This window comes from Erinaceus europaeus, chromosome 16 (genome assembly GCF_950295315.1).
Source record: "Erinaceus europaeus chromosome 16, mEriEur2.1, whole genome shotgun sequence".
Taxonomy (NCBI): Eukaryota; Metazoa; Chordata; class Mammalia; order Eulipotyphla; family Erinaceidae; genus Erinaceus; species Erinaceus europaeus.
Window position 1 is genome coordinate 29,210,414 of NC_080177.1, and position 21,532 is coordinate 29,231,945.

The 21,532-nt window shown below is 40.6% G+C and overlaps 1 protein-coding gene across 12 annotated transcripts in view; it reads right to left on the reverse strand.

Moving 5' to 3' along the window:
- The window catches only part of SYNE2 (spectrin repeat containing nuclear envelope protein 2), a 429,917-nt gene that overhangs the window by 342,441 nt on the left and 65,944 nt on the right, over window positions 1-21,532 (reverse strand). For all 12 annotated transcript variants that reach the window (XM_060174850.1, XM_060174845.1, XM_060174844.1 and 9 more), the window contains exon 3: window positions 1,514-1,575. In XM_060174850.1, coding sequence (XP_060030833.1) covers window positions 1,514-1,575 — 62 coding nt within the window. The remainder of the gene's footprint in view (window positions 1-1,513; window positions 1,576-21,532) is intronic.

A 21,532-nucleotide genomic window follows, 5' to 3' on the forward strand; every position in this document is an offset into this window, starting at 1 on the left:
GTGGGTCTCCACTGCTATTGCCCCTCACAGGCTGGAACAGCAGCAAGGAAGCCCTACAGTGACATCAGAGAGCAGAGAGCTGGCCAGGTGACTCAGAAAGTCTACAGTCCTGGTGGTCAGAAGGTGTGACTGACTACAGTAGGAGCCTTTCACATCATTCTTGTGATAAATTAGGAAAAAGGATGAATAATTCCCTCAGAAATCAGAATTTATTCAGAAACACAGGGCCACGCGAGTGCAGCTTGGCTAGGCTCCAGATAAGGGTGAGGTGTGGATTAGGCCCAGGATTTAGGACCCTAAGGGCATGGAAGCCGTTTAGCATAATCACTGTGCTATCTATCCCCCACCCTGTTTTATCTCTTGGTCTTGAGTGAGTGATTAAGAGAATTAATCTACTTATAGTTAAAAAGACCTCAGGCTCCCATAGCCTTCAGGGAAGATAAAGAAGATAAGAGGCTTTAACAGCCACTGTGTTTCACCTCAGGGACTGAGATAACATTAAAACAACTGTTAATTTCTAAAACTATGAACTCTTGATACCTTACTTAGACACAAGTCAATCCAGGCAAGTGAGATAGGTGAATTAAAAAGTACTGAGAGAGGGACATCATATGACACCAAATATAATGGTTACACCAAGAAAAAACATTGGAGAAAAAGAATGGAAGATAGATAATTATAGAATCAGCCTATATCTCCCAAGTAACCTTGGGAGAACTACTGCAATTTCCAATGGAGGGGAATGGGGACAAAGAAGTCTGGTGGTAGAAACTATATGGAATGATACCCCATTACAATTTTATAAATCAATATCAAATCACTAATAAAATTAACTGAAAAATTAATTGAAATTTGATTTTATTTTTAAAATTTCTTTATTGGGGGATTAATGGTTTGTACATGTGTAACATTTCCCAGTTTTTCACATAACAATTCCACCCCCTCAAAGTCCCCCTCTTCCATCATGTTCCAGGACCTGAACCCTCCCCCCCACCCCAGAGTCTTTGAATTACAAAATTTTAATTTAAAAAAGTGAAAAAGTGGGGGTAATCTGGACTGAAAAGCATTATGAGATAGCGGGGGGGGGGGGGGGAGGAGGGGGAATCCCAGAAGGTTCTAGGTGGTTGAGTTTGTAACATGGTCAATGGATATCGTGATCATACGTCAGTGGTCATATCTTTCCTATCAAGCCCCAGCCTGGTGTAGTGCTATGCAGCTGAGTCCTGTGGTAGAAGATAAAAATTCTAGGAGCCCTAGCATAGTGCTGGTCAAGACCCTAAAAATAGGAAAGGCAAATTCATATTCAGTTTACATGTTCACTCTCGTCAGGATTAAATCCTTATCCTTCCTCAGGGAAACAAGAACAATAAAAAGCCAACATCAAGGTGATATCTAGCACATGCTCTTAATGTCTTACATGTCACCAGTGTCCTTTGGCAGACAAAACCAAAAGGGGAAGAGGAGTAACTTAAATATACTTACAACTTAATTTGTCCTTTCTTTTTTTCCTTACCTTTGCCAACTTTGAGTTTATCCAGCAGGTGAAGGCTTTCTTCTGAGTGTCTTCTTGCTCAGCTATTAAAGAAAGGGCAACAGATACAGTGAGGAGCCTCGGAACCCTTCTGAACACAGCAAAGCTTCAGGTGTCTGTCACACTGGGTAGGTAAGTGCATGCGTTTCACAATTTTGCAAACTTCCTAGAACTTGGTCTGAATTTTAAATAATCTCCATAAAAAGTGCTTTGAAAAAGCATGTTGATATAATATAGTTTTTAAAACCAATGGTTAGCAGATAGTGGTTTTTGATACCTTCGACTGACAAAAGAATTAAATGCAAACTTGGTCTTGACAGGCCCTGTGAGCCGTGACTTAGGAGAAAAGTGTTCCTAGTCCAAAAGAACTTAAGTCTTAACCAAAATCAAATCATCCGAAGTCATTAACAACAACAACAACAACAGCAACAAAAAAGGCTGGTAGTGGTGCAACTAGTTGAGCAGAGCACACAAGGACCCAGGTTCAAGCCCCCAGTCCCCACCTATAAGGGAGGAGCTTCAAAATCAATGACGCAGTCAGTGCCCATCCCTTTTCAATTTCTCTCTGTCCCAGCAAGTAAAATGGGGGGAGGGTGTGGGCGGCTGGGAAATGGCCATGTGAAGTGGTAGATTCATTCTGTAGCTACTAAGCCCGAGATAACCCTGGTGGCAATAAAAATTAGTGGTCCGGGAGGTGGCACAGTGATAGGGCTTTGGACTCTCAAGCATGAAGTCCCGAGTTCAGTCCCCGGCAGCACATGTGTCAGAGTGATGTCTGGATCTTTCTCTCTCCTCCTATCTTTCTCATAAATAAATAAGATCTTTTTAAAAAAATTAAAAATAGGGAGTCGGGCGGTAGCACAGCGGATTAAGCGCACATGGCGCAAAGTGCAAGGACCCGCGTAAGTATACCAGTTCAAGCCCCCGGCTTCCCACCTGCAGGGGAGTCGCTTCATAGGCGGTGAAGCAGGTCTGCAGGTGTCTATCTTTTTCTTCCCCTCTCTGTCTTCCCCTCCTTTCTCCATTTCTCTCTGTCCTATCCAACAACAACGACAGCAATAAAAACAATAATAATAACTACAAAAATGATAAAACAACAAGGGCAACAAAAGGGGGGAAAAATAGCCTGGGGGGGGGGGGTCAGGCGATGGCGCAGTGGGTTAAGCGCAGGTGGTGCAAAGCGCAAGGACCAGCTTAAGGATCCCAGTTCGAGCCCCCCCCCCACAAGCAGGGGAGCCGCTTCACAGGCGGTGAAGCAGGTCTGCAGGTGTCTATCTTCCTCTCCCCTCTCTGTCTTCCCCTCCTCTCTCCATTTCTCTCTGTCCTATCCAACAACGAACAACATCAACACTGGTAATAATAACCACAACGAGGTTACAACAACAAAGGCAACAAAAGGGGGAAAAAATGGACTCCAGGAGCGGTGGATTCATGGTGCAGGCACCAAGCCCCAGCAATAACCCTGAAGGCAATAATAATAATAAATTAAAAACAAATACCAAAATCATTTAGTCTAGACATTTATCATGACTAATTATCATGGAGAATATACTGTGGTTGAATTAACTGAAAATGACTACCAATAGAGCCAGAGTCCTGAGTTCAAGTCCTGCTTCTGTAACAGAGTAGCTGTGTGACCTCAAGGAATAAGAAAATTAGCATTCCTGTTCCAGAGATTGCTATGAGACTTTAGTAATTCGCTTAAAAGACTCTAGGACATAGTAAATACAGAGAAGTGCTAACTTTGACTCTTACCAAGTGGAAGTCCAGGGAAAGATCAGAATATATATTCCCTCCAACACCAACCACCCTCACACCCAGGAGTGGACCCCACCCATCAAGATCTTATTCCCCTGTTTTCTACCCCCCAACTTCAGCTGGTTTATCTCTAAGGTCAAGGGTTAGCCCTGCACACAAGGCCTAACTTTCCATTCCCCAGATCTCCTCACCCCTGGACCTCAACAGGACAGACACCACTACTCCCTGTTGTCCAGTTCTCACAGTCATGTCACCACCCTTGAGTTCCCTAGATCTCACCTCACAGAGCCATTATTCCTGCCTAATGTCAATCAACACACACTTGCAGACACACAGCCCCAGACTCTCTGGTTCCCTTCTAATTTCCATGAGATTCTTCATGTATCACCAATGTTCTCATCTTCACCTCTCAATGCTTCAAAACCCTTTCACTGATGATGAAATCCGTTCTTTTACCATAGGGTGTCCCTTGTGCCTACTCCCTCCCCTGGGAAAACTCTACCTTTCGACTATAAGTAAAAACCTGGCCCTTCCTCTGAACACTCTGCTTCTAAGAGTTCTCTGACAATCAGCAGTTCTCTCAAGTGGTGGATTTCCTGTCTCTTAGCCCTGTGCCACTTGTTCCTTGCTCTTCACTGCTATTTCTAGACAATGCTACATTCTCTTCTTAGTTCCTGTCTAACACAGTTGTAAGGACAGGCATTGTTGGCATGACGTGGCATGAGTTTTCAAAATATTTTATGGCCCAAATGATGGTGCAGCAGTAGTGCAGGCATGCGTGAAATCCTACACTGGACATCCAGTACCACCTGTATGATGCATTCATTCTGGTTCTCTTTTCTTTTGCCCATTAACAAACAAAAAAACAAAAAAATTTTAAAGATTTATTCTTTAATATTTATTTATTATTTATTCCCTTTTGTTGCCCTTCTTGTTTTTTATTGTTGTAGTTATTATTGTTGTCATCATTGTTGGATAGGACAGAGAGAAATGGAGAGAGGAGGGGAAGACAGAGAGGGGGAGAGAAAGATAGACACCTGCAGACCTGCTTCACCACCTGTGAAGCAAACCCCCCTGCAGGTGGGGAGCCGGGGGCTTGAACCGGGATCCTTACAGGTCCTTGTGCTTTGCACCACCTGTGCTTAACCCGCTGTGCAACCGTCCAACTCCTCCCCAAAAAAAATTTTAAATAATCACTCAGATCATAATTTTTTTTTCATTTGGTTTGAGTTTTGGTTTTGGAACAGAACCTGTGATAATTCAATCTTACTTCAACTTGCAAAAGTCAGGCAAACAAGGGGGCCAGGCCGTGGTGCACCTAGTTAAGTGTGCACGCACTACAGTGTGCAAGGACACAGGCTCAAGCCCCTGGGCCCCATCTGCCGGGGGGAAAGCTTTCTCCCTCTCTACTTCCCCCTTCCCCTCTCAATTTATCTCTGTCTCTATCCAATTATGAATAAATAAATAAATATATTTGAAAAAAAGTCAAACAAACAGATGAACAAAAATTTGAAAAAGAAAATATATATGGGCCTGCAAGTAGAATGCACATGCTACCACACAGAAGAGCCTGGGAGCATCTGTGTAGAGGGCTTCAAGTACAGTGGAAATCTGCTACAGTGTTTCTCCTCACTGTTTCTCTCTCTCTCTGGCTTTCACTCTATCAAAAAAAGGAGGTAAAGAAACAATGGGAAGGGAGTCGGGCGGTAGCTCAGCGGGTTAAGTGCAGGTGGCACAAAGCACAAGGACCAACATAAGGATCCCAGTTCAAGCCCCCAGCTCCCCACCTGCACGGGAGTCGCTTCATAGGTGGTGAAGCAGGTCTGCAGGTGTCTATCTTTCTCTCCCCCTCTGTCTTCCCCACCTCTCTCCATTTCTCTGTCCTATCCAACAACAACAACATCAGTAATAATTACTACAAAAATAAAACAACAAGGGCAACAAAAGGGAATAAATAAATATAATTTTTTTTAAAAAAGAAACAATGGGACCAGTGGATATCTACAGGTGCACTGAGCCCCAGCAAGAACCCTGGTGACCAAAAACAAAACAAACAAACAAAAAAACCAATCTAAGTATTGGATGTTTACAATTGTGAGTGATTAGAGACTAATGAAATACTTGGTCTTTCTAGATTTTTTTTCTTTATCTTCTTTAACTCACTTTTTTTTTCCTGTATCACTAGTTAATATTAGTAATAGCCCTGTGACTTACACATTGTAGGACACTCAATAACTGTGCGCTGAACTGAATTGACATTGAGGGGGGTTTCTGTTTTATACAAATTTCACTTAGCAAAAGATTACAAAGAAGCACCAATTCTGTTCTACACATTCAAATGTTAAATATATTCTCTAATCCTTGAGGTATGTTTTTTTATTGTAATTTATTTTAATGACCATCAGGTTTTTCACTGGGGATCAATGTCTGCATGACAAATTCACCACTCCTAGAGGCAATTTTACATCTTCCTTTCTTCTCCCTGCCTTCTTTCTTTTTCTTTCTTCCTTCCTTCCTTTCTTTCTTTCTTTCTTTCTTTCTTTTAAATTTGATAGGATGATGGAAATTGACAGTACTTCTCTACTATGTTGACTGCAACACTTGGGGTGTGTGTGTGAGGGGGGATGCATTCTTTTCTTTGCCTTTCCTTTAATTAAAATAAAGATAAGAAAGTCTTGGGGCCGGGTGGTAGCTCACCTGGTTCAGTGCACATGCTATATAATACTCAAAGACCTGGGTTCCAGCCCCCAGTCCACACCTATAGGGGGAAAGCTTTGAGAGTGGTGAAGTGGTGAAGCAGTGCTGCACATATCTCTCTGTCTCTCCCTCTCCCTTCCCTCTAGATTTATGGCCATTTCTATACAATAAGTAAATAAGTATAATTTTAAAAATTTTAAAAGAACATCTTGTACATAAGGAGATTTAGAATTCCATATCCATCTCAAAATTTATTTTACTTTAATCTATTTTGCAATAATATGAAAACTCATTTAATATCCATGTGATACAAAAGGGGTCTTGGTATTAAGTGAACTTAGAACTAGGAATTTTTCTCATTTAAAAAGAGGCAGCATTGCACTGCTGGTGGGAATATAAATTGGTCCAATCCCTGTGGAGAGCAGTCTGAAGAACTCTCAGAATACTAGAAATGGACCCACCCTATAACCCTCTCCTGGGAATATATCCTGAGGAACCAAAAATACCCATTCAAAAAGATTTGTGTATACCTATGTTCATAGCAGCACAATCTGTAATATCCATAACCTGGAAGCAACCCAGGTGTCCAACAACAGATGAGTGGCTGAGTAAGTTGTGGTATATATACACAATGGAATACTACTCAGTTATTAAAAAATGGTGGTTTCACCATTTTCAGCCCTTCTTGGATGGAGCTTGAAGGAATCATGTTAAGTGAGATAAGTCAGAAACAGAAGGATGAATATGGGATGTTCTCACTCTCAGGCAGAAGTTGAAAAACAAGATCAGAAGAGAAAACACTAAGCAGAACTCGGACTGGAGTTGGTGTACTGCACCAAAGTAAAAGGCCCCCGGGGGGGGGGGGGGCGGAGGTTCAGGTCCTGGAACATGATGGAAGAGGACCCAGTGGGGATTGTATTGTTATGTGGAAAACTGGGAAATGTTATGCATGTACAAACTACTGTATTTTCTGTCAACTGTAAACCATTAATCCCCTAATAAAAAAATTAAAAAGAAAGAAAGAAAAAAACAGGCTGCATGGGGCTGGGTTGTGGCACATCCAGTAAAGCATATACGTTATAGTGTTCAAGCCCCCTGGCTCCACATGAAGAAGGAAAGATTTATGAGTGGTAAAACAATGCTGCAAGTATCTCTCCCCTCTACCTCCTCCCTTTCCTCTCAATTTCTCTATCCAAAATCAAATAAAATAATCGAGAGAAGAACAGGAAAAAAAAAAAAAGAGGAAAGAAAAGAAGAGAAGCTGCAAAACTAGGACTTAAACTGGATTGCCTGCATCAAAGGACCTCATCTCGTATGAGCTAGAACAGAAGGGCACCCTGAAAGGGATATAAATGGCAAGTTAAAATAATCCCAAAAGTTTCCAATGAAAACTTTAACCTATCCCTGTCCTGATTTGATTAGAATCTAACAGAAACAAAGGGGAGAAAAATGTCAGAATAACCCCTACAGGTACTCTCCAGTTAGTCAAGGAGAAAAAAAAAAAAAACAATAAAAGAAATCTTCATGAAAGGCTTTAGAAAAGTAACTGTGTATCTTTCAACTAACTCATTGTCCAATTCTTCATGCTGGAAATCAGAACCCTTCCAATGCAACAAGAACCCTTTGCTACCTCAAACAAAGATGTCCCAGGAGCAATTAAACACTTTTGAAGCAGCTCACTTAAATGGTTTCAGATGTCCCGTTTCATTTATTCCTTGACACACTTTTCTCACGTTTTTATATTGTCTTATCCATGAAAAGAGATATTAATTTCACAGGAATGAGAGCCAAATAGTTCACCCTATAGTAGGATCAATAACTTTTTATTCTGTTCAAAGGCTAGTCCATTGGGGGAAAAAAAAACAATTGAGAAGTACATCTTTTAAAGGGACCTAATTTGAGTGGTAAGACTTAACAGTTGGAGTGCAGGTGGCGCAAAGCGCAAGGACTGGGATAAGGATCCTGGTTTGAGCCCCCAGCTCAACACCTGCAGGATGAAGCAAGTCTACAGGTGTCTATCTTTCCCCCTCTGTATTCCCCTCCTCTCTCCATTTCTCTTTCCTATCCAACAATGACGACATCGATAACAATAACTACAACAACACAAAACAAGGGCAACAAAAGGGAATAAATAAATATTTTTTTAAAAAAGACTTAACAGAAAAAAAAAAAAAAGACTTAACAGTTGGGTTCAATTTCTTAATTTCTTGTGTAACTTTCTGAATAAGTACCGCACACTAACCACTGAAGCTCCTTGTGTAACTTTCTAATCAAATAACAGAAATTCTCAAAATGGCATACTAGGAACAGAGTGATTTAATCAGCACATGTGAAATATACACAAAATCAAGGAAAGAGTAATCGATAACAATAACTACAACAACACAAAACAAGGGCAACAAAAGGGAATAAATAAATATTTTTTTAAAAAAGACTTAACAGTTGGGTTCAATTTCTTAATTTCTTGTGTAACTTTCTGAATAAGTACCGCACACTAACCGTCTGTGCCACTGAAGCTCCTTGTGTAACTTTCTAATCAAATAACAGAAATTCTCAAAATGGCATACTAGGAACAGAGTGATTTAATCAGCACATGTGAAATATACACAAAATCAAGGAAAGAGTAAACTCTGCTATGAGTATCTAAAAATGTCAACAAATGTAAATGACAGCTTCTCTGCCCTGACCTTTTTAAGATAAACAAGAAGTGTGTCTGTGTGTGCGTGTGTGTGTGTGTGTGTGTGTGTGTAAGAGAGAGAGGGAGAGGGAGAGAGAGAGAGAAAGAGAGAGAGAGGGAGAGAATGTGTCTAAAATATAGTCAGTAAATTTTATTCAGATCTCATGTAGGTATCCTTGGTGATCAGTTTTGGAAAAGATTTTAATTTGAGGGAAAAAAAGACACAGAAGGCCAAAATTTTCTGTAGTTGTTACTACCATATTTACATTTAATCCCTGAGTTTGATTTTATTCAATCTGCCTTGTGTGAGTTGGCAACTCAAATCCTTAGCTAAAAGGAAGCTTAAATGAAAATGAATTGAGTTAAGCTTGATTGAAGAAGATAGATTGTAAGTTCATTATACAGCGTATTATGAAACTATTACAGCTCTTAGGTACTGCCAAGGATCAGTTTCATAAAAGTTCATCTAAGAGGTCTTTTTTCTTTTTTTTTAATTTTCCCATAGAATTCCACAGCTCCGAATGGATTTTCTTCCTTTCAATCACAGACAGGAGACAAGAGTGAGAAGCAGAGAGATGACAGACACCAGAGATCTGCTCCATTTGTGAAGCTTTTCCTTATATATAGTGCTGAAGGCTTGAACCCAGGTTCTTGCCCATGACAGTGTGCACCTCTATTGGTGAGTGAACTCCAGGCACCTGGGTAGTAAGAATTCTAAGCACTCACCAACATACCAAAAGAAAATCTTTATGTGTCATACATTGGAAGAGGATAATAACCGAAACACACAAAGAACTTGCCAAACTTACCAATAAAAGTACAAACAACCCCACTGAAAAACGCGGGAAGATAAGGGAAACAGCACCTGACTTCCTCAAGTGTTCACTTGTGCACTTTTCAGCTTTGGTTTATGCCGGTGTCTGAAATTGAACCTGAAATTCTGTAGCCTCAGGCATGAAAGTTTTTTGCACAAAGACTGTGCTACTATGGAACTGGTATACTGCACCAAAGTAAAAGACTCTGGGGTGGGTGAGTGGGGAGAGCACAGGTCCTGGAACATGATGGCAGAGGACCTAGTGGGGGTTGTTATATGGAAAAGTGAGAAATTTATGCATGTACAAACTATTGTATTTACTGTCAACTGTAAAACATTAATTCCTCCAATAAAGAAAAAAAAAAAAAAAAAGACGGTGCTACCCCCCTCCCCTGGTTCTGCATTTAACAAAAACATGAGGGAGGGGCAGTAGAGTGAAGGGATTTTATCCTCCAGGTTTTTTTTTGCTTGTTTGCTTGTTTTTTGCTCAAGGACTCTTATTGCTATAGTTGATAATTGTTACCAGATGATCTACATTTCTCTGAAAGACAATTACTGCATGGTTTTGTTTATGAATACAATATAAGGAATTGAAATGCATGAACTTGTGATATATAAAAAAAGAATGAAGAAACACTAACTGCTAGAGATGCTGTGCGGGGAAAGGAAACTCTCCTACGTTACTAATAAGAATGTAAATTGGCCCAGTGCATGTGGAAAACAGTTTGGAGATTCATCAAAACACTAGAAACAGATCTACCTTATGGCCCAGCAATCCTACGTCTGGGGAATATACCCAGGGAAAACAATGCTACCTATCAAAAAAAAAAACTGTGCACACCTATGTTCATAGCAGCGGTTTGTAATAGCCCAACTTTGGAAGCAACCCAGATGGCCAACAGCACATGAATGGAAGTTGCGGTACATAGATGTAATGGAATACTATGCGGCTATCAAAAATGATGAGGTCATCTCCCTTGGTCAGAACTTGAAAGTATTATGTTGAGTGAGATAAGTCAGAAAGAGAAAGATCAATATCAAGTGATCCCATTCATAGGTGGAACTTGGTGAAACTTGGTCTGGGTGTGGTGTATTCACCAAAGCAAAGGATTTTGGGGAAGGAGTGAAGCAGATGGGATGAAGGGACATTAAAGTCTTGGTGTATGATGGAGGAAGGGACCCTCAGTTGGAGGAAGCAAGTATCTCCCAGATATCTCTCAAGGGGAAATAAAAGGTTGTGTTTATGTGTCAAAGAGTATACTGTAAGCAATTAACTCCCCCACCCCAATTTAAAAAAAAAGAATTCTTTTTTATCTTTATTTATTGAATAGAGACAGCCAGAAATCAAGAGGGAAGGAGGAGACAGAGAGACACCTGCAGCCCTGCTTCACCCACTTGCAAAGCTTTCCCCCTGCAGGTGGGGGCCAGGGGCTCGAAACTGGGTCCTTGAGCACTGTTACATGTTGCTCAACCAGGTGCGCCACCACCCAGCCCCATAATAATAAGAATTCTGGGAGTCGGGCGGTAGCACAGTGGGTAAAGTACAAGATCAGCGTAAGGATCCTGGTTCGAGCCCCCGGCTCCCCACCTTCAGGGGAGTCTCTTCAAAGGTGGTGAAGCAGGTCTGCAGGTGTCTATCTTTCTCTCCCCCTCTGTCTTCCCTCTCTCTCTCCATTTCTCTCTGTCCTATCCAACAATGACATCAGTAACAACAACAATAATCACTACAACAATAAAAAAAAAATTCTAAGCAGTCACCCTGAGCATGAGAGTCATTAGTTTCCATTTGCATTTAAATGCAATGTATTATTACAAGATTGGACTATTCCAAGACTGGTCTTACTGCATTCGAATACTAATATAAAGTCTATTGCGGAATGTTCCAGATTCACTACTGTAACCTGTCACTCTCCTCACTAAAATCTTTTGATCATTCCCTAATTCCTTAATAAGCATATTATAAATTAATAAACTAACATTCTAGGTTATTCATAATTTGACATCAATATACTTTTTCCTGACTTTTCACAACTTTTCCACTCCTACTCTATTCCCCTACCCAAGCTAAATTACATACAATTCTTCAATTAAGTCTCACTTTTTGCTGCACTGTCAGGTACCCTCTAGATTTCTAGAACAGAACATTTTCATAAGGCCCGGTGGTTGGGCACCTGGTTAAGCATATACATCACAGTGCACAAGGACCTAGGTTCAAGCCTCTAACCCCCACCTGCAGGGGGAAAGCTTCACAAGTGGTGAAACAGGACTGCAGTGTCTCTGTGTCTCCTTCCCTCTCTACCTCTTCCTCCCCTCTCAGTTTCTGTCAATAAAATAGAATTTTTAAAAATTTAGAAAGAAAATTTGACTGTGTTTCATGTTATACAAATTCAGAAAACAATTGATGAAGCAGTTAAATGGTTGGCAAAGGAGGGAAAGGGAACTTAGTACTATTTTCTTCTGATCAATGTGGAGAATTAAGTATTTTTTAAAGTTGCTAGGAAAATATAAGGCACAGAGCAAATGATTTCTACTTTGGACCTTAACTTGCCCTGAAACCAGCAATTTCATGTTGCCACATGAGTGAGCCACACCCTTATGTAAACACCTGAGATCTTCACACTGAAGCTTTTGTTTCCAATTTCACTGGCTCTCCAAGTAAACAAATCTAATATTTCTAGCACATAATGAGTCCTCCAGTGAGATAAAAATGCTGAGAATCTAGGGTGTATTTTGTCTCTCTTACCCTCTTCTGACTCATCCCAGTTGCTCAAGAAATATTTGTGGAGTCACAGAAATCACATTCCTTTTTACACAGATTTCTTACACCTTATTTGCTATCTTTTATCTACCAAGTAGATCTGAGGGTGTTCCTGTTTTGGAAATAAAGATGTGAGAGCCTAAATGCCTTCCTCTGGAACAGCAACCTAAGCACCTCTGACTTTACATAGAGATAAAGAACCAGACTGCATGAGAAAGATCTGTACTGTACTACAATTACAAATCTGGGATTTGCAGGACACTATCTACCCAGCTCTCAAAATACAAACGTCTTAAAAGAGTTATGTACACTTGACACCTTCACGTTCCCAATCCACTAAAGAATGAATTGTTTATCTCCTCTCTCACACATGCACTAGTAAACATACTTTTTTAAAAAGCTGGCTCCTACTCCAATATATCCACTTAAATCTCAAATCACCAGTAACATTCCCATTGCTAAACTCAGTGTATACTTCTCAGTATTTGCTGAATATCTCAGAACTTTGATAATGTTTTCTATCCTTTCCATCAAACATTCTCCTTCTTTCAAGAAGGTCCCATGAGACCATGCTCATGTGGTTTTCTTCCTGCCTATCTGGATACTAATTCTCAGGCTCTATTATGGGATTGTTTTGCTTTTTTATTATTTGTGTACTATTCTTCCTAGAACCTTTTTCTCGTTCTAAATATTTTCATTTATTCCAAAGGAATAAACTATCAAGTATATATATATATGTATATGCTCATGACTTCCAAATATTTCTCTTCAACCCAGGTGTCTACATCACACTGTTTTCTGGGTGTGTCTATTTATTATTCCATGGGCATCGCAAGCACAGATTTTTTGGATGAGTCATCATCATTAACCACAACTCTTATCCCCACACATACCAAAGTTTTTCTCATGCATCTTTTCCCAGTGAGTGTTTCCATCATCCGCTCACTTGGACAAGAGTCATCTTTGCTACTTTCTTCTCCCTCATCCACCTCCACACAGTCTGTCAAATAGCCCTAGTCATTGTGCCTGTCAGGAATAACTGTTTCTTTCCGTCTCCATGGACAACCCCCAGATCAGGGCATCATTGTACCTCACCTGCTGGACCACCACAAGTAGATTTACACTGGATTTTCTGTCTCCATAATCATTTCCATAAGGCCACAACCCACACTGCAGCCTTGGGTGATTTATAAAACCAGTTCAGAACTAATGAAAATCCTTCCAATTGCTTCTCCTAGTTGTTGGAAAATATTCAAACTCTTATGTGTACGCAAGAGCCTTCACAGCTTCACCTCTTCACATTCCCCTTCAAACACTAATCCTCAGTTTCACCAAGCATGCATTTTGTTTGAATATGCTATGTCAGTCTTATCATCTGGCCTTTCACATGCTATCACCACTGCATGGAGATTCTCACATCTCCACCCTGATTATTTGCTAGCATCATCTAGCTCTCAGCTTGGATCTCCAATCCCAGAGTTTACGTAACAGACTAGTTAGTGTCCTTTCTTCCCTCACTTGCAGCTCACATCATATATTATGATGAACTCTGTACTAGTTTGTTGCTCTGCTGTCAGAACACACACTATAGGCTTAGTGGTGACACATCTGATTGAGCACAATGCACAAGGCCAGGGGTTCAAGCCCCCACTCCCCACCTAGAGGGGGAAAGCATTGTGAGTTGTGAAGTAGTGTTGCAGCTGTCTTGCTGTCTATCTACTTATCTCCCCCTTTCCTCTCAATTTCTTTTCTTTTAATATTTATTTATTCCCTTTTGTTGCCCTTTTTTTATTGTTGTAGTTATTATTGTTGTCGTTGTTGGATGGGACAGAGAGAAGTGGAGGGAGGAGGGGAAGACAGAGAGGGGGAGATAAAGATAGACACCTGCAGACCTGCTTCACTGCTTGTGAAGTGACTCCCCTGCAGGTGAGAGCCAGGGGCTCGAACTGGGAACCTTACGCCAGTCCTTGTGCTTTGCGCCACCTGCGCTCAACCCGTAGCGCTACCGCCCAATTCCCTCTTCACAATTTCTGTCTCTATCCAATAAATAATTATCTACCCAGTAAAATAATTAAATTTTTTAATTAAAAAAGAGCATATGTTATAGGGTAACACCCCACATGCTCAGCATGGTACACCATGGTAGTCATGGTATCCTCGGCAAAGTACACCATGGGTATTCAAAAACACTTGTTGAGGGGGCCAGGTGGTGGTGTGAGACTGGTCAAGTGCACACATTACAAAAACACTATTTAATATTACATGAACAAATAAGTGAATGGAACTCTAGGAATATGTAAACTTGTAGTTAAGACAAACTGAACAAATAACAGAGAAGCATTTCCTAAGAGATCCTATAATAGAAAAAGGCACAAAGAAATGGAAAGATATTCCATGTTCATGGGATAGAAGAATTAATGTCATTAAAATGAATATACTACCCAGAGCCATATGCAAAGTTAATCCAATTCCCATCAAGGTCCCACCCAATTTTTTTTAGGAGAACAGAACAAAAGTTATAAATGTTTATCTGGAACCAGAAAAGACCTAGAATTGCCAAAACAATCTTGAGAAGATAGAAAAGAATCAGAGGCATCACACTCCCAGATCTCAAATTGTATTTCAGGGCCACAGTAATCAAAACTGCTTGGTACTGGAACATGAATAGACACACTGACCAGTGGAATAGAACTGAGAGCCCAGAAATAAGCCCCCACACCTATGGACATTTAATCTTTGACAAAGGTGCCCAGACTATTAAATGGGGAAAGCAGAGTCTCTTCAACAAATGGTGTTGGAAAAATTGGGTTGAAACATGCAGATGAATGAAACCAAACCACTATATTTCACCAAACACAAAAGTTAATTCCAAGTGGATCAAGGACTTGGATGTTACACCAGAAACTATCAAATACTTAGAGGAAAATATTGGCAGAACTCTTTTCCATATAAATTTTAAAGACAAATAATATGAGTCCAATTATGAAGAAGACTAAAACAAAAACAAACCAATAGGATTATATCAAATTAAAAAGCTGTGCACAGCAAAAGAAACCAACACCCAAACAAAGAGAACTTCCACAGAGTGGGAAGAAGATCTTTATATGCAATATATCAGGTAAGAGGCTAGTAACTAAAATACATAAAGAGCTGACCAAACTCAACAACAACAACAACAACAATAACAAAAATAACCCCATCCAAAGATGAAGAGAGGATATGAACAGAATATTCATCATAGAAGGGATACAAAAGGTCAACACACATATGAAACAATGCTCCAAGTCATTGATTGCCAGAGACATGCAAATAAAGACAACAATGAGATACCATTTCACTCCTATGAGAATGTCATACAACAGAAAAGGTAGTAGCAACAAATGAGAGGTTGTAGGGACACAGAAACTCACTGAACTGCTGGAGGGAGTATCAATTGGTCCAACCCCTGTGGAGAGCAGTCTGGGGAACTCTCAGAAGGCTAGAAATGGACCTACCCTATGCAATTCCTCTCCTGGGGATATATCCTAAGGGACCAAACACACTCATACAAAAGATCTGTGTATACCTAAGTTCATAGCAGCACAATTTGTAATAGCCAAAACCTGGAAGCAACCCAGGTGTCCAACAACAGATGAGTGGCTGAGTAAGTTGTGGTATATATACACAATAGAATACTACTAAGCTATTAAAAATGATGAATTCACCTTCTTCACCCCATCTTGGATGAAGCTTGAAAAAATCATGTTAAGGGAGATAAATCAGAAAGAGAAGGCTGAATATGGGACGATCTCACTCATACACAGAAGTTGAAAAATAAGATCAGAAGGAAAAAAGAAAAAAAAAAACACTAAGCAGACTTTAGCCTACAGTTGGTGTATTTCTCTAAAGTAAAAAAACTCTGGGATGTGGCGCAAAGTGCAAGAACCGGTGTAAGGATCCCGGTTCAAGCCCCCAGCTCCCCACCTGCAGAGGAGTCGCTTCACAGGCGGTGAAGCAGGTCTGTAAGTGTCTGTCTCTCTCCCCCTCTCTGTCTTCCCCTCCTCCCTCCATTTCTCTCTGTCTTATCCCACTACAACGACATAAATAACAACAATAATAACTACAACAACAATAAAAAAAACAAGGGCAACAAAAGGGAAAAATAAATAAATTTTTAAAAATTAAAAAAAAACAACTCTGGGATGGGTAGTGGGGAGGGTTCAGCTTCTGGAACAGAAGCAGAGGATATATTGGGGGTTGGATTGTAATTTGGAAAACTGAGAAATGTTTTGCATATACAAGCTATTATATTTTACTATTGACTGTAAACTATTAAACCAATAAAGAATTTTTTAAAATCCTGTATTTTTCTTCAACATTTACCCCTTTATAAGAAAAAACTATTTTAATGTGGCATCAAGAAATGAAGGATTCATGCATGTGTGATACCACAGGGAAGTCTTCCTAGCCCAATATTTCATTCTACTTAGAGAGAGAAAGGAGAGATAGAGATAAAGATATACAAAATATGATACTCGCAAATGATACTAAGGATCAAAGCTGTGCCTCACACAGGACAAAGCATGCACTCTACCTGCTGAGCTATCTTCAATTCCCAGAGCAAAATTTCTTGAAAGTGTTAATTCGCTGTATATACTTCTTTATTTCCTACATGCTTAACAGCCCACTGCACAACTTGAGTAGTTTTGTCAAAGCCACCCTCTAACTCTCTGAGCCCAATATAGTAGCTATCTCTCTACTCTGCAAAGTTTACCATCTGCTTCTTGAAATAACTTCTCTTCTAGTTTTCCTTATTTGGCCATGGCTATTCCTCAGTGTTGTTGGCTTGCTTCTCTTCTGCTTGTCTTTTAAACACTGAAAGACCCTAGAGGACTGTGCCACTTACACATGCCACAGCTGATCTCATCCCATTCATAGTTTTAAATGTAAATATAGCAGCCACATGGTAATAGCTCCCAAACCTATGGCTCTCTCTACAACTCTGACTCCTTATATACAGCAGTCCACTTAATATTTCCTTTACTCGGAGTTACCCTAAAACTTACCTACTAATTTTTTTATGTTTTTGGTTTTTTATTATCTTTCTTTCTTTCTTTATTGGATAAAGACAGCCAGAAATCGAGGGAAAGGGGGAGATAGAGAGGAAGAGAGACAGAGACACCCTGTAGCCTGGCTTCACCACTCTTGATGCTTTTCCCCCTGCAGGTGGAGATCAGGGGCTTGAACCTGGGTCCTTGCACATTGTAACATGTGCAGTCAACCAGGTGTGTCAACACCCGGCCCCTCTACTAATCTTTATTACAATAAGTTGTTGTATTGTTATAAAAGTCATGACCCATTTTCTGTTTTTCTATGCAGAAATTCATCTTGACTTTTCCAGTAACCCAGTAATAACCAACTTAGTCAACTGCTCAAGGGGAAAATATATATTTTTTTCTTTTTTCACTCATGTCACATAGCATTCACAACTATTTTTTAGAAACTGTTTATCAACCTTATTGCCATAACATTTTGCCTAGACTACAACAAAAATATCCTAACTGGTCTTGCCACTTCTGCTCCCAGATAACAGTCACTCCACACAGCAGCCAGAGTGATCTTCTAGAAAATATAAATCAGATGACCCCCCCCCCACCCCCCTAACTAAAATCTTGCAACAGTTCCCATCTGTAAACTGTACCTTACCTAAAGTTGTAGTGGATCCCTCTCTCTACCACCACCACTGGTCACTTCAAACAGGAACCACCCAGGACCTTACCCTTGCCATAAAGCAGCAAAGGTAGGGATAGCCCCAGTCTCCAAAGTGAGGCTGGGGTATCCTGCCCTCCCATTTGAGGAAGACTGGTCCTGAAATAAGTGCAGCCTGCAAAGTTCTCAGCTGTGACTATGAGCTGCAAGCTCAGACCAATAGGGACTTAGAGGTTACACAGGCTCTGGTGCTAAATATATAGATAGGCCCTGTATCAGGTAGATGACAGTAAATAGTTCATTTTACTCACAGAAGTTTTTCAAAAATGGGAGCTACTCTCTGCCCTAATCCAACTTTCTAGCCCTTTTCTCTACTCTGACACCATTCTCTCGGACAGTATTCTTACCCAACTTCAGGCTAGCTATCAAACTCAAGCAAAACTACCATAGTTGTGGGCCCCTAGGAACATGCAAAAAATAGACTTCCTAGCTTTCTTCTACCCTAACATCCCTAATCTCATCTGCTCTAGTCCTATGTTTTGGCTGTGTTCATTAACCATTTTGTCTCATTTTATGTCCTGCCACCTTTCAGACACCAAGTTGCAGAAAAGGAAAGGAAAGGAAAAGGAGAGGGACATATGGAGGTAGTAATGTTGTCATGAGTGGCTTGGAGGGGAAGAGAGGATTGGATAAGGAAGAAAAAGGGGAGAGTTATGTATAAATGTAGACAGATAATTGTAGATATGATGTTTGGCCCATGTCTACAATCTTGGGGGAACTGTGGTGGCTTGCAGTGGAGAGACTAATGATTCAGAACTGGTGGTGGGAATGGTGTGGATCTAACCCCCAAGTAACGTTTTTAAAATACAACAAATAATTAAAATAAATTTAAAAATAAAACAAAGAAATAAACTGTATCTTAGAGTTGATGAATCACTGTCTGGCCCAGCCCTGTCTTGCCTTGCTCTCTAATCCCAGCTCATGCCAACCCTTACCCATTACAACTCAGCCACACCAGGCTTCAACTACTCCATCAGCTCACCAAGTTTGTTTGTACTTTGAATAAGCACCTCAGACTTACCCAGTTCCTTGTATTAATTAAATGCTCTTTTTTTGTGTCTCCCGGGTTATCTATCACTGGGGCTCTGTGCCAGCACTATGAATCCACTGCTCCTATGGCCATATTTTCCATTTTATTGGATAGGATAAAGAGACATTGAGAGAGAAAGGAAGATAGAGAGGGGAGAGAAGGACAGACACCTGCAGACCTGCTTCGTCACTTGTGAAGCGATCTCCCTGCAAGAAAGAAATTAGTAAACAGGATTAGGTTTGTGTAGACTCAAAAGTCATAATTCTGTAGTTAATAAAGTGGTGTATCCTTTCCCATATTTCCCATATTTCTCTTCCTTGATCCAGCTTTCTGCTCCTTTTTCCAGCCATGCCATCATCTCCCCAGATAATAACTTGAATCCACCTGCATATCAGATTTCAGGCTCAGGGAAAAAAAAAAAAACTAGTATAGCCACAGGCCCTTTGGAATATAAGTAAAATATATTTTTTAATTTCTCTTCCTTGATCCAGCTTTCTGCTTCCTTGATCCAGCTTTCTGCTGGATCTCTTCCTTGATCCAGCTTTCTGTTCCTTTTTCCAGCCATGCCATCATCTCCCCAGATAATAACTTGAATCTACCTGCATATCAGATTTCAGGCTTAGGGGAAAAAAAAAAACTAGTATAGCCACAGGCCCTTTGGAATATAAGTAAAATATTCCTACTAACTATCTACAAAATAGAGACCGCCCCCCAACTCTTCATCTGCACTATTCCAGCCTTTAGGTTCATGATTAGTCAACAACTTGTTCGACTTTATATGTTAACTCTCTTTTCAGCCACCAGGTTCCAGATGCTACCATGATGCCAACCAGACTTCCATGGACAGACAACCCCACCAATGTGTCCTGGAGTTCCACTTCCCCAGAGCCCTTCCCCACTAGGGAAAGAGATAGGCTGGGAGTACAGGTCAACCTGCCAATGCCCATGTTCAGTGGGCAAGCTACAGAATCCAGACCTTCAACCTTCTGCTTCCCACAATGACCTTGGGTCCATACTCCCAGAGGAATAAAGAATAGGAAAGCTATCAGGGGAGGGGATGGGATACGGAGTTCTGGTGGTGGGAATTGTGTGGAGTTGTATCCCTCTTATCCTATGGTTTTTGTCAGTGTTTCCTTTTTATAAATAAAATAATTTTTTAAAGAAGATTTTTTTATATTTATTTTATTTATTTATTCTCTTTTGTTGCCCTTGTTGTTTTATTGTTGTAGTTATTATTGTTGTTGTCGTTGTTGGATAGGACAGAGAGAAATGGAGAGAGGAGGGGAAGGCAGAGAGGAGGAGAGAAAGATAGACACCTGCAGACCTGCTTCACCGCCTGTGAAGCGACTCCCCTGCAGGTGGGGAGCCGGGGTTCGAACTGGGATCCTTATGCCAGTCCTTGTGCTTTGCGCCACCTGCGCTTAACCTGCTGCACTACAGCCCGACTCCCATAAAATAAATTTTTTTAAAAAGAATATACCTAAAACAGACCTACTAGCTTTTTCCAAAATAGAGACCCCAAATCTTCATCTGCAATATTGTTGCCTTTAAGTTCATGATTAGTCAACAATTTGTTCTGCTTTATATCTTAACTCTTTTTCAGCCACCAGGTTCCAGATGATACCATGATGCCAACCTGACTTTCCTAGGCAGATGACCCTACCAGATGACCCTGCCTCCCCAGATCCCTGCCCCACTAGGGAGAGAGACAGGCTGGGGGTATGGATATACCTGCTAATGCCCACATTCAGCAGGGAAGCAATTACAGAAGTCAGACCTTCCACCTTCTGCACCCCATAATGATGCTGGGTCCATACTACTAGAGGGATAAATAATAAGGAAGCTATCACGGGAGGGGATTGGATACACAGCTCTGGTGGTAGAAATTGTGTGGAATTGTGCCCCTCTTATCCTATAGTTTTGTCAATATTTCCATTTTATAACTAAAACTTAAAAAACTAAATTAAATTAAGTGGTGTGTATCACCTGTACTAGTGAAACTTTCTGTTTTTAAAACATCAAAATCTCCTAGAATTTATGTCAAAACACATTAAGACTGAGGCAGCTAAGTATGGAGCTAGTTCCCACTATTAATAGTCCTGCTTAACTGAAGACAGAACCAAGAATTTCAATATTTTGAAAAGTTTTTAGGGGGCCGGGCGGTGCAAAACGCAAGGATCAGCCTAAGGATCCTGGTTCGAGCCCAGGGCTCCCTACCTGCAGGGGAGTCGCTTCACAAGCGGTGAAGCAGGTCTGCAGGTGTCTATTTTTCTCTCCCCGTCTCTGTCTTCCCCTCCTCTCTCCATTTCTCTCTGTCCTATCCAACAACAAAGACAGCGACAACAATAACAACAACGATAAACAACAAGGGTAACAACAACAACAAAAAAGGTTTTAAATGTTTCTCATATCTGAAAAATGTTTCTCATATTTGAAAAGTGTTAAGGGTTGTTTGTGTTCAGCATTTGGTTAGGTGCCCTTCATCTTGTAACACTCCCCCATGATTCCACCAGGTAGTC